Source organism: Protobothrops mucrosquamatus, unplaced genomic scaffold, assembly GCF_001527695.2.
Source record: "Protobothrops mucrosquamatus isolate PMUCROS unplaced genomic scaffold, P.Mucros_1.0 scaffold_242, whole genome shotgun sequence".
NCBI classification, from domain to species: domain Eukaryota; kingdom Metazoa; phylum Chordata; class Lepidosauria; order Squamata; family Viperidae; genus Protobothrops; species Protobothrops mucrosquamatus.
Window position 1 is genome coordinate 560,118 of NW_015386318.1, and position 11,967 is coordinate 572,084.

The 11,967-nt window shown below is 44.1% G+C and overlaps 1 protein-coding gene across 1 annotated transcript in view; it reads left to right on the forward strand.

Annotated features, from left to right (window-relative positions):
* LOC107300912 (elongation factor 1-alpha 2) overlaps nucleotides 1-11,967 on the forward strand; it is a 27,832-nt gene that overhangs the window by 8,962 nt on the left and 6,903 nt on the right. Inside the window, exon 2 of the mRNA XM_015830197.1 lies at nucleotides 7,150-7,329. Within this exon, the coding sequence (XP_015685683.1) occupies nucleotides 7,150-7,329 (180 nt within the window). The remainder of the gene's footprint in view (nucleotides 1-7,149; nucleotides 7,330-11,967) is intronic.

The window sequence follows — 11,967 nt, forward strand, 5'->3', positions numbered from 1 at the left end:
CCTTCCTTCCTTCCTTCCTTCCTTCCTTCCTTCCTTCCTTCCTTCCTTCCTTCCTTCCTTCCTTTCTTCCTTCCTTCCTTCCTGTTTGGGAGAAGACAACTAGCATAGAAAAAACACTTGAAACTATAAGAAAAATTCCACTGTACTTCCTGGCAGAACAGTTTCGTTCATTGCCCCGTTGTGGATCTTTCTCTCTTTATACTGATAATATTTGCATTGCTGGTTCTAAGTCGTCTGCTTGTGCACAAATATCCTCTGTATTGGATAGGACTAAACCAACCAGCTCCTCTCGTTAGGATGGCATCTACAAAGGGGTGCAATTGTTCCTACTGACTCCCCAGATTGAAACACGAATAATTCATTTTGTGTGCAGAAAACCTCTCTGGATCTGTCCAAAAATCAGGAGGTAGGATTTTTTTTTCACAGCAGGTGGCTTCACAGCTGCCCGTTGCAATCTGTAGTGGCCACATCAGATACTATAAATAAAGGGAAGATAAACCATCCTTGAAAGAAGCTGAATTCCTAGCACAGTTTCCTGGATATTGTAAGGCATGGAGTTTGCCATTTTTTTCTTGACTTTTTAATCTACTTTTCAGCTCTGGAATCTCTGGAGTCTCTCTTCCAAGGACTAATCTGGGGTCAACCATGTTTAGGTCCCCAGATCAGCCAAGGACAGTTCAGTGTTGTGGCTTAATTCGAATTGGGCCATATCTGTTTTTTAAATTTAAATTAAGCATGCTCAATCATGGAAGGAGCGATTCAGAACAGTCTCTACTGTTAAAGGTGGTGCTGATGCTACTACATCTAGCTAATTTCTCCAGTTAGTCAGGAAAACTACTACAGGTAGTAAGACAACATAGTTCAGCAAAAGATGACATGTTCCTTTATTTAAAAAAAAAAAAAAGCAAAATCCCTAGATATTTTTTTTTGTTATCCTTCGAAATATACATAAACGTATGCACGTATTTGTAAACGTGGTTCTTCAGAACTGGGTCTGATTATAGTTAACCCAGATTCCATCTTCCACATCATCAGCTGAGTTCACACAACACCCTAAAGCAGGGGTAGGCAACCTTGGCTCTTTTATGACTCGTGGACTTCAACTCCCAGAATTCCTGAGCCAGCCATGCTGAGGGGAAAGGGAGAGGTTTTCAAGCTGAGCCATGCTGGCTCAGAGAATTCTGGGAGTTGAAGTCCACGAGTCATAAAAGAGCCAAGGTTGCCTACCCCTGCCTTAAACCATGATTTGACTAAGTTACCATTGACTAAAACCCTAATTGGCTTGGTATATCCAGTATGCTAAGCCATGAGCTGTGGTCTGCAAACCAACATAGCTGTATTCATTTTACGCACCAAGCCAAAACTAAACTAAAGGTTTAATGTGAATGGCCCCCTTAAAAACTTCCAGTGTTGGAGCATTCACCGCTTCTGGAGGCAGGTTGTTCCACTGGTTAATTGTTCTAACTGTCAGGAAGTTTCTCCTTAGTTCTAGGTTGCTTCTCTCCTTGATGAGTTTTCATCCGTTGCTTCTTGTCCTGCCTTCAGGTGCTTTGGAGAATAGCTTGATTCCCTCTTCTTTGGGGCAGCCCCTTTTTATGAAGCTTAAATTCAGGATAGTGAGTAAACTCCTGTCCCATCTTAGCCGGAAGAGAGTAGAGTTTATTTTTAGTTTTACAACAGGTACATATCTAACCTTGATTCCTTCATTTCTTCCTAATCAGTTCCCTGAAATAAATGCGTATCCTGCTTTTGTAAAGCTTTTAGTAAAATACAATAAATACTCCATATGCCAATATTTTCAGTTCCCTGGTAGATGACATGAATTCTGCAGTGCTGTGATCATATTTTACAAATCTGAAATTTTTCCGGGTGGGCTTTCTCTTCTCAGCACTTTGCAAGTTTTTAGTCCTTCAGGTCTACCGAGGGCTTGGGGAAAAGGACCCGTGGGTGGCAGCCATATGCAGTGACATCGCAAGAGACCAGAATAGCAAATTAAGATAATTTTAGTGCCCAGGAAGCGAGTTCTTAGCGCCACTGCGAAAGTACTTGTCCTTCTTCTCTAGAAGCTGAATAAATTATGCAAAGCAGCCCAGCCGCTATTCACATATTTTAAAAAAGAACCTAAATCCATCCTTTACTGGGGCCCAATTTGTACATCGTTAATTTTTGATGTAGAGCCGCCAAAAGATGGCGCATAATCCCGAAAGGTGTGTCAGATCTTTATTTCTTTGTCTTGCTTTTGCATAATTGCTAGCAAGACACTGGGGAAGAGCTGTTTGGCAAAATAAGAAGCCATTTCATAACGTTGTTTATTAAAACGCAGCTGCACGACTTGGCTTTTTAGAGAAGAATTGATGGGGGGCAACCACGATAAGCTTTTCTGTATCCCGACTCTTCTGTCATTTGCCAAAGGCGACTGACAACAGAATTTCTGAGGATCGGTTGTTAATATTTGGGCTGCTTCTCCATTGCAAATAGCTTTTCATGCTGAGAATGGTTAGATCTGCACCTTTGCTTTAAATGAAAACATAACTGAGTGCCAGGAAAACAAATTGGTTTTCCCAGTTTGGTTTGTTTGCTTGCTTTCTTGGCAAATTGGGGTTTTTTTATACCGGTTTTTACTTTAGCTACAAGTCTGCTTACAGTTAAACCATATATTGGTAAAACAGTGGGATTTTTTTTTCCCGTTTAGCAACGTCAGTTTATGTTCTGTGCTAATTTATTCAGCTACAAATTAGAAATCGGCAAAGATGCCACCAACTTGCTAATATTCTGTATTCTCCAGGCCTAATTCAGTTACAAAGCTAAGCTAAATTACCACAATTCTGCCTTATTTAGAACCAGTGAATTAAATTGCATTTGTTTGATCTCTTCTGCTAAAGCATATAAGGAACGGCTGCTGGAATNCTTCCTGACAGTGAGAACAATTAACCAGTGGAACAACCTGCCTCCAGAAGCGGTGAATGCTCCAACACTGGAAGTTTTTAAGAAGAGACTGGACAGCCATTTGTCCGAAATGGTATAGGGTTTCCTGCCTGAGCAGGGGGTTGGACTAGATGACCTTCAAGGTCCCTTCCAACTTTACTATTATTATTATTATTATAATTCAGTTCTCAGCCACGGCACTTTAAAGATGTATGGACTTCAACTTTCAGGATTCCCCAACCATGGTGGCTGGGGAATTCTGGGAGTTGAAGTCCACATTTTCAAAAAGAGGCTAGACAGTTACTTGTCTGAGATAGTATAGGTCAGTGATGGCGAACCTTTTAGAGACTGAGTGCCCAAACTGCAACCCAAAACCCACTTATGCATCATCGAGTGCCGGGTGGGTGTGGCCCATTGGCTGGGTGTGGCCAATTGGGTGGGCGTGGCCAATTGGATGGACATGGCTGCAGTGGTAACGGCAGACTGGGTGGGACTAAAAAGTTCAATCAATCAATTCCAACTTTGCAAGAACTTTTTTTTCCCCACGAGAAGTTGAAATTGACTGATTGAAACTTTTATTTTTTTTTGCACATGGCAGCGGAGGCCTAAAGTGAAAAAGTTTTATAAAACCCAGCTGAAGGCCTAGGACTGGGGTGACGGCGCGTGTGCCCACAGAGAGGGCTCTGAGTGCCGCCTCTGGCACCCGTGTCATAGGTTCGCCACCACTGGTATAGGTTCTCCTGCTTGAGCAGGGGGATGGACTAGAAGACCTCCAAGGTCCCTTCCAGCTCTATTCTATTCATTCATTCATATCTTTAAAGTTGTCAGAGTTGAGAAACACCATGTTAATGGATATAGGCAAAGAAAGCAGGGAGACTCACTAGTATTATATCTGAATGGCTTACAATGTTGGCTTATTAAGGCAGGAACAAGCCAAGATAGAACTGTAATATTACGCCTACCAGGGGGGAAATGCTTTCCTGTTTGTTTTTTTTAACAGAGGAGCAATATTTCAGGATATTTCTTTTATTTCTTAAGAAAATAGAAACTTGTTCATTGAGAACATTTCTATCCAATTTAAAAAAAAAGTATTTACTGATGTCACAAAACTCCAGTTATTTCTCAATCTTGGCAACTTTAAAATGTATGGATATTAACTCTCAGAATTCCCCAACCAGTGTGAACTTTGAACTCCCAGAATTCCCCACCCAGCATTGCTGGCTGGGGAATTCTGGGAGTTGAAGTCCCCACATCTTAAAGTTGCCAAGATTGAGAATCACTGCTCTGTTCTTTTTTAACAGAGATAGATAGTTACATTAAAAAAAATATCTGATATTCTTGAAGAGGTTAGATCTTATTTTGAAATCTGTCCTTTTTGAAGAGGTTAGACATTATTATGTTTTGCGTAGCCCAATAATCTACCCCTGCCTTGCCATCTGCGTTCTTCTCTCATGATCTGTGCCTTTAAGCCAAGCAGGCATTGATTTGCCACCTTCCCTGGCATCGCCAACGAGCTGCAAGCCGGCTATTAATAGCCAAGTGACTGTGCTTTGCGACTCCATTTTCTGATGCAAGGCTGTGGATTCTTTTCCACTTGATTGCATGTATAGGAAATGGAGGCCGGCTTTAATAAGACTATCAAAGGAAGAACTGAAAAAAGGGGGGAAACATAGAGAAAAGGAAGGAAGGAAGGAAGGAAAGAAAGAAAGAAAGAAAGAAAGAAAGAAAGAGAAAGAAAGAAAGAAAGAAAGAAAGAAAGATGCAATAAATTAGAGGCTTGTTTTTAAAGAACAGATGGAGTGTTAGTTTAAATGCTCTGTCTCGCTCTCTCTCTCTGGCTTTGAAAAGGCTTAATCATATGCCTGCTGCTTCTGTGCAGTGAAATAAAGATTTTTTTTTTCCAGTTTGTCAAACAGAGCTGGCACTGTACGAAGCTAGAAAATACAGCCTCTCACTTGTCTCCATCCCTGGGCATAGCCAATTGATAAGCGGGTAAGGGTGGGACTATCAAAGGCTTCTCGTGATACAGCAAAATCTAGCATGCTCAATTTTCAGGGAGAAAAACACCAGTTTATTGTTAGTGGTTGTTTTTTTTTTATTTAATCTCGTGCAATTTAGCTGAGTTCGGGCAGGGCCTCTGAAATAATCTGATTGTCCATGAAGCAGAAATTTATCTTCAGATCTTTTTATTTCTTCTTCAGATGAAACTGCTTCTAAATAATAGATTCCCCCCTCCCTGATGCATACTGTATACAAATAGTCTGCTGGATTTAAAAGAGAGAATTGTTGTTAGCAGTGTTGTATATTAATAATGTTCTTGATTATGTAGGCTTGTTTAGAAAAGATTGATGTTAAGATACTCTTAACGTAGTTTAAGCTGAGATATTATGTCACCCCTAGTCCTTCTCTTCATTAGACTAGACCAGGGTAGGCAAACTTGGCTCTTTTATGACTCGTGGACTTCAACTCCCAGAATTCCCGAGCCAGCATGGCTCAGCTTGGAAACCTCTCCCTTTCCCCTCAGCATCGCTGGTTCAGGAATTCTGGGAGTTGAAGTCCACAAGTCATAAAAGAGCCAATGTTGCCTACCCCTGGACTAGACATACCCAATTCCAGCAACCATACTTTATATCAGGGGTCTTCAAACTTGGGCCTTTTATGACTTGTGGACTTCAACTCCCAGAATTCCTCAGCCAGCATGCCAGTTTGAAGACTCCTGTTTTATATGATTTGAAGACTCCTGTTTTATATGATTTAGAGTCCCCTAGAGAGAGAATAAATCTTGCCACTGAGATGATTATAGGTAGTTCTCGACTTATGACTACAATTGGGACCAGAATCTCCATTGCTAAGCAAGGTGGTTGTTAACTGAGTTGCACGCCATTTTACCACCTTTTTTGCATCGGTTCTTAAGCAAACTGCTGCAGTTACTAAGTGAATTCGGCTTCTCCCGTTAACTTTACTTCTTGGAAGCTGGCTGGGAAAGTCGCAAGTGGCAGTCACGTGACCCTGGGATGCTACATCCAGTAGTAGGATTCAAATATGTGAACAACCGGTTCTCTGTGTGGATGCCGCTTCCGGAAGTCCGTTCTGGGCCTGGGCAACAAAAAATTAGCTACCGGTTCTACCGAAGTGGTGCGAACCGGCTGAATCCCACCACCGGCTACATCCATCATAAATACATGTCAGTTGGTGTGGAGTTTGATCACATGACGCGGTAGAGGCTAAAACGGTGGTAAATGTGGAAAGTGGCTGTCTTCCCCCCCCCCCAGTGTCATTGTCACTAAACAAATGGTTATAAGCCGAGGACTACCTGTATATTCAAGAATTTTCATTTTACAGGAAAGTTTCTTTGGCGAACCAGCAGCAGAATTCATGGTCTAGACCAGGGGTAGGCAACCTTGGCTCTTTTATGACCCGTGGACTTCAACTCCCAGAATTCCTGAGCCAGCCATGCTGAGGGGAAAGGGAGAGGTTTCCAAGCTGAGCCATGCTGGCTCAGGAATTCTGGGAGTTGAAGTCCACGAGTCATAAAAGAGCCAAGGTTGCCTACCCCTGGTTTAGACACAGATATCTATGGAGATTCTCAATCATCCAGGTCATAATTATCCCAAAGGTGCTTTTTCATGAGGCAACTCTGGACTTCCTTGTTTTTCTTTGAAGACACTTCTCATCCCAAAAGCTTCTTCAGCTCGGACTGGATGGTGGGGAATGGAAGGATTTATACTCCTTGTAGACAGCTGGTCATTTGCATTCTTTTAGAGGGTTGTTGATGACACTTGGAGGTTTACCTGTGTCCTCAGGATCACGCAAATGGGTGTGGAGCCTTCTTAGCTGCAAGATGTCTTCTGCCCGGGGTCCTTTCACATCCTGCAGCCAAGAAGGCTCCACACACTTTGCACCCCTCAGGTGACCCTGAGGACATAGGTAAACCTCCAAGTAGCCTCAACGACTCTCTAAAAGGAGGCAAATGACCGGCTGTCTGCAAGGAGTATAAGTCCTTCCATTCCCCATCATCCAGTCAGAACTGAAGAAGCTTCTTGGATGAGAAGCGAAACGTCTTCAAAGAAAAAACAAGAAAGTCCAGTTGCCTTCTGAAAAAGCACCTTTGGGATTCAAAGACAGATGCACCTTTCTCCTCTGATGCTTCTCAGAATTTTCCCTTCATCTCTTACCTGTATTCAACATGGTGTGTGTGTGTGTTTTCTTTTTCCTACCTGCCAGATGGGAAAGGGCTCCTTCAAGTACGCTTGGGTGCTGGACAAACTGAAAGCTGAACGCGAGCGAGGCATCACCATTGACATTTCCCTGTGGAAGTTTGAGACCACCAAGTATTACATCACCATCATCGACGCTCCAGGCCATCGAGATTTCATCAAGAACATGATCACGGGGACTTCACAGGTAAGAAAGGGGGGAGGGGGGGAAGCCAGCCAGCAGCAGGCGGCTTATCTGGGTGGGTTCAGTTCCCGAACTCCGCTTTTCCCAGTCTGGCATTGTCCAATTGCCTGAGCCCCGGGGTAATTTTGGAAGCTGGAGGGCCCTGGATTAGAGAAAGGGGCAACAGGATCCTGGATTTGAGGGAGTGCAACGACATTAGACTACTAATTGAAAAAGGACATCTCTTACTTCTGCCTCCACTGATAATGAAGGGTCCTTGGTGCTCTCTGAGCTTAGTTGCTTTCTTGCAGAGATCTCATTACCCAACTAAGTAACATCATCAATCCTAGAAGAGGGGTGGGTTTGGGGGGGCAGGAGGAGAAGAAGGAGGAGCACTGTGGAGTCCTGCGTGCTCTCCGAACTGGGTTGTTTTCTTGCAGATTTTCATTACCCAACTAGGTAACATCATCAGTGTTAGAAGGGAGTGAAGGATATGAGGAGGAGGAGGAGGAGGAGGAGGACTATTGGGTCCATGGTGCTCTCCGAACTGGGTTGTTTTCTTGCAGATGTTTCATTACCCAACTAGGTAACATCATCAGTGTTAGAAGGGAGTGAGGGATATGAGGAGGAGGAGGAGGAGGAGGAGGAGGAGGAGGAGGAGGAGGAGGAGAAGAAGATGATGATAGTGGGGTCCTTGGTGATCTCCAAGCTGGGTTGTTTTCTTGTAGATGTTTCATTACCCAAGCTTGGCAACATCACCAGTGCTAGTCTGCTAGCACTGAAAATTCTGCTTTATAGTCTTGATTGGCAGCTATCCAGAGCCATGGATTTCTCAGCTGCACAAGGCCTTAAAGGGCCAGTGACATTCATCTCTCAGCTTGATCCTATACTGGGGACAGAGCAAGAGGCAAAGATCTCTGGCAGGGTTTTCTTCCAAGATGCACTTGCCTCAGTTCCTTCTCACTTGCACGATGTCAAGATTTCTATGTGTTTCACAATACATGGAGGGAATCCTTCTAGAAGCTGCTGTTTGTCCTGGGGTTAACAAGAGCCCTTGTCTGGTTAACAGAATAACAAGATGGAAGGGACCTTGGAGATCTTCTAGTCCAGAGGTAGGCAACCTTGGCTCTTTTATGACTCGTGGACTTCAACTCCCAGAATTCCTGAGCCAGCATGGCTCAGCTTGGAAACCTCTCCCTTTCCCCTCAGCGTGGCTGGCTCAGGAATTCTGGGAGTTGAAGTCCACGAGTCATAAAAGAGCCAAGGTTGCCTACCTCTGTTCTAGTCCAACCCTCTGCTCAAGCAGGAGACCCTATACCAGGGGTGTCAAACTCAATTTCACTGAGGGCCGCATCAGCATTGCGGTTGCCCTCGGGGGAGCGGGTGTGTGTGGTCAGGGTGGGTGTGGCCTACTGGGTGGGTGTGGATGGAGTGGGTGTGGTCTACTGGGTGGGCGTGGCCAGTTCTACGTCATTCGCTTCAAGGGTGCCCGTGGGGGCCTGGGCAGGAGTGGGTCAGATCTGAGGGTCTCTGGCAGAAGGGGGTGGGACCGGGGCAAGTGCCAAGGCATGGTCCACCGGGGCAAGTGCCAAGATGGCCACCACAAAATTATACATTGGCTCCCGGCCGGCCTGGGCCAGGGCCAAGGCAGCGGGGGCCGTTCCCTCACTGTTTCCAGGATGGCTTCGTGGGCCACATGAAACCACTTCGTGGGCCGCATCAGGCCCCCGGGCCTTGTGTTTGATATGTCTGCCCTATACCATTTCAAACAAATGGCTATCCAATCTCTTTTTAAAAGCCTCCAGTGATGGAGCACCCACAGCTTCTGGAGGCAAGTTGTTCCACTGCTTGTAGAGAAGCCACACTTGATTTGTGCAAGGCCCAGTCCTGCCTGCTACTCCCGGGTTGTATTGGCAACATGCAGACTTGATTTTCTGTACAAGTAGTCCTTGACTTCCAACTACAATGGAGCCCAAAATTTCTGTTGCTAAGCGAGACAGTTGTTAAGTGAGACTTTGGCCCATTTTACAACCTTTCTTGCCACAACAGTTGTTAAGTGAATCACAGTTGTTAAGTGAATCCAGCTACCCCTTAGAACAGGGGTCTTCAAACTTGGCCCTTTTATGACTTGTGGACTTCAACTCCCAGAATTCCTCAGTCAGCTTTGGGAGTTGAAGTCCACAAGTCATAAAAGGGCCAAGTTTGAAGACCCCTGCCTTAGAAGGTCGCAAAAGGTAGGATCCCGGGACAGTGCAACCATCATCAACACAAGCAAGTTGTCAAGCTGGGGGTCTGAATTTTGATCACATGACCGCGAGTACGCTGCATAAGTGTGAAAAAGGTTGTAAGTCCATTTTTCCCCCGGTTTCTTGTCACTTTGAACAGTTTACTAATGAACTGTTGTAAATCGAGGACGACCTGTATTAGGAATACAGCTTGCAAACTTGATTTTTTTTTTTTGTATCGTGGCAGACCCTGGAGCCCTTGGTAGAGGGCGAAACCCTTACGAATCCATTCAAAGCATGTCTAATTCCTTCCCTCCCCCAGGAATGTTTACTCCCATAGCTCGTCTCCTATTCATAGAATAAGGGGGACGAGTGGGGTTTTAGGTATCAATCCAGTATTTTTAGAATTCATTGAGTTCCCAGAGGAAGACCGGATTGGTTGAAAAGCACTTTGGGTGAACCCATTGAGAGAAAGCTCATGAAATGTCCATACTCGGCACCAAGTTTTTTCAAGGCATCAAGAATGTGTGTTGGCATCCTGTATAACCTCGACTTAAACAAAAGTTCATTTAATTGACTGTTCAAAGTTATAACAATAGTACTTAGACTTATATGTATACCGCCTCACAGTGCTTTACAGCAGGGGTCCCCAACCCCCGGTCTGTGGACCAGTACCGGGCTGCGGCATGCCAGCAACCGGTCCACACAAACAAGCAAAGCCCCATCTGTGGGATGCAGGCAGCACATAGAACCACGCACCCTCCGGTCCGCAGAAAAACCTCTCTCCACGGGACCGGTCCCTGGTGCCCAAAAGGTTGGGGACCTCTGCTTTACAGCCCTCTCTAAGCAATTTACAGAATCAGCCTATTGCTCCCAACAATTTGGGTCCTCATTTTACTGACCTCGGAAGGATGGAAGGCTGAGTCAACCTTGAGCCGGTCGGGATCGAACTGCTGACAGTGGAATGCAGAGTTAGCCTGCAATACTGCATTCTAATAGATAGATTGGAATAGATAGATAGATGATAGATAGATAGATAGATAGATAGATAGATAGATAGATAGATAGATAGATAGATAGATAGATAGCAATAAAGCTTAGACTTATATACCGCTTCACAGTTCTTTACAGCCCTCTCTAAGCAGTTTACAGCGTCAGCCTATTTGCCCCCAACAATCTGGGTCCTCATTTTACCGACCTTGGAAGGATGGAAGGCTGAGTCAACCTTGAGCCGGTCAGGATCGAACTGGTGGCAGTGGGCAGAGTCAGCCTGCAATACTGCATTCTAACCACTGTAACACCAGAGGCTCTGAAAAAAGCCACAGCACACTTAAGACTTTTGCAGCCTCTCCATGGTCATGTGATCAAAATTCAGATCCTTGGCAACATTATTCATATTTATGACGGTTGCCATGTCCCAGGGTCATGTGGTCACCTTTTGCGACAAGCAACATCAATGGAAAAAAACCAGATTCACGTAACAACCATGTTACTAACTTAAGAACTGCTGTGATTCTTTTAACAATTGTTTCAAGAAAAGTCGTAAAATGGGGTACGATTCACTTAATAAATGTCTCGCTTAACAACAGAAATTTTGGGCTCAATTGTGGTCATAGGTCGAGGACTACCTGTATATTTTTCCTATCGTTCTTGTGAAAAGTGTCGACATTATTTCTACTATATTTACATTCCTTCATGGACTGGAAATGAATGTAATATTTTCAAATATTCCTCAACAATGACGTTAAAATACTTAGAATGAATAAAAAAAAAAACAATGTTCCAATAGGACATGGATTGCCAATCTTCAAAGTTCAGGAGGTGAGTCTTATGGAATTGCTGATAGATAGAAGTGATGACTGCATTTCCAGTAGCTTATAAAAAAAAACTTTTGGTTAAACTTTGAGTCACTTAAAGTGAGATGGGTGGCAAAATAATCAAATGAATAAACTCTCTGGGACCATTGTTGCTCACTGATAATATTACCGTAATCACCTGATGTGCTAAAACATTGTTTATATTTGATTTGTGTATTTCTTATACAGGCTGGGAATAATAGTAGTATTTATTTATTTATTTATTTTATTTATTTATTTTCACTAACTTATATGCCGCCCTTCTCCCCACGGGACTCAGGGCGGCTCACAGCATGTTAAAACAACACAAAAACATTTCCCCTATAAAAGCCAATTAAAACCAAATATTTATAGCTGTGACATTATTAAAATCTTTAAAAACTTTCCCTATTTAAAATTCACCCTAGGTCAGTCCCGCTTGCTGAAAAAGCCATGTCTTGAGGGCGCGGCGGAAGGTTAGGAGATCCGGGATCGTCCGGATCTCGGGGGGTAGTTCGTTCCAGAGGGTGGGGGCACCCACAGAGAAGGCCCTCCCCCTGGGGGTCGCCAGCCGACATTGCTTGGCCGACGGCACCCTGAGG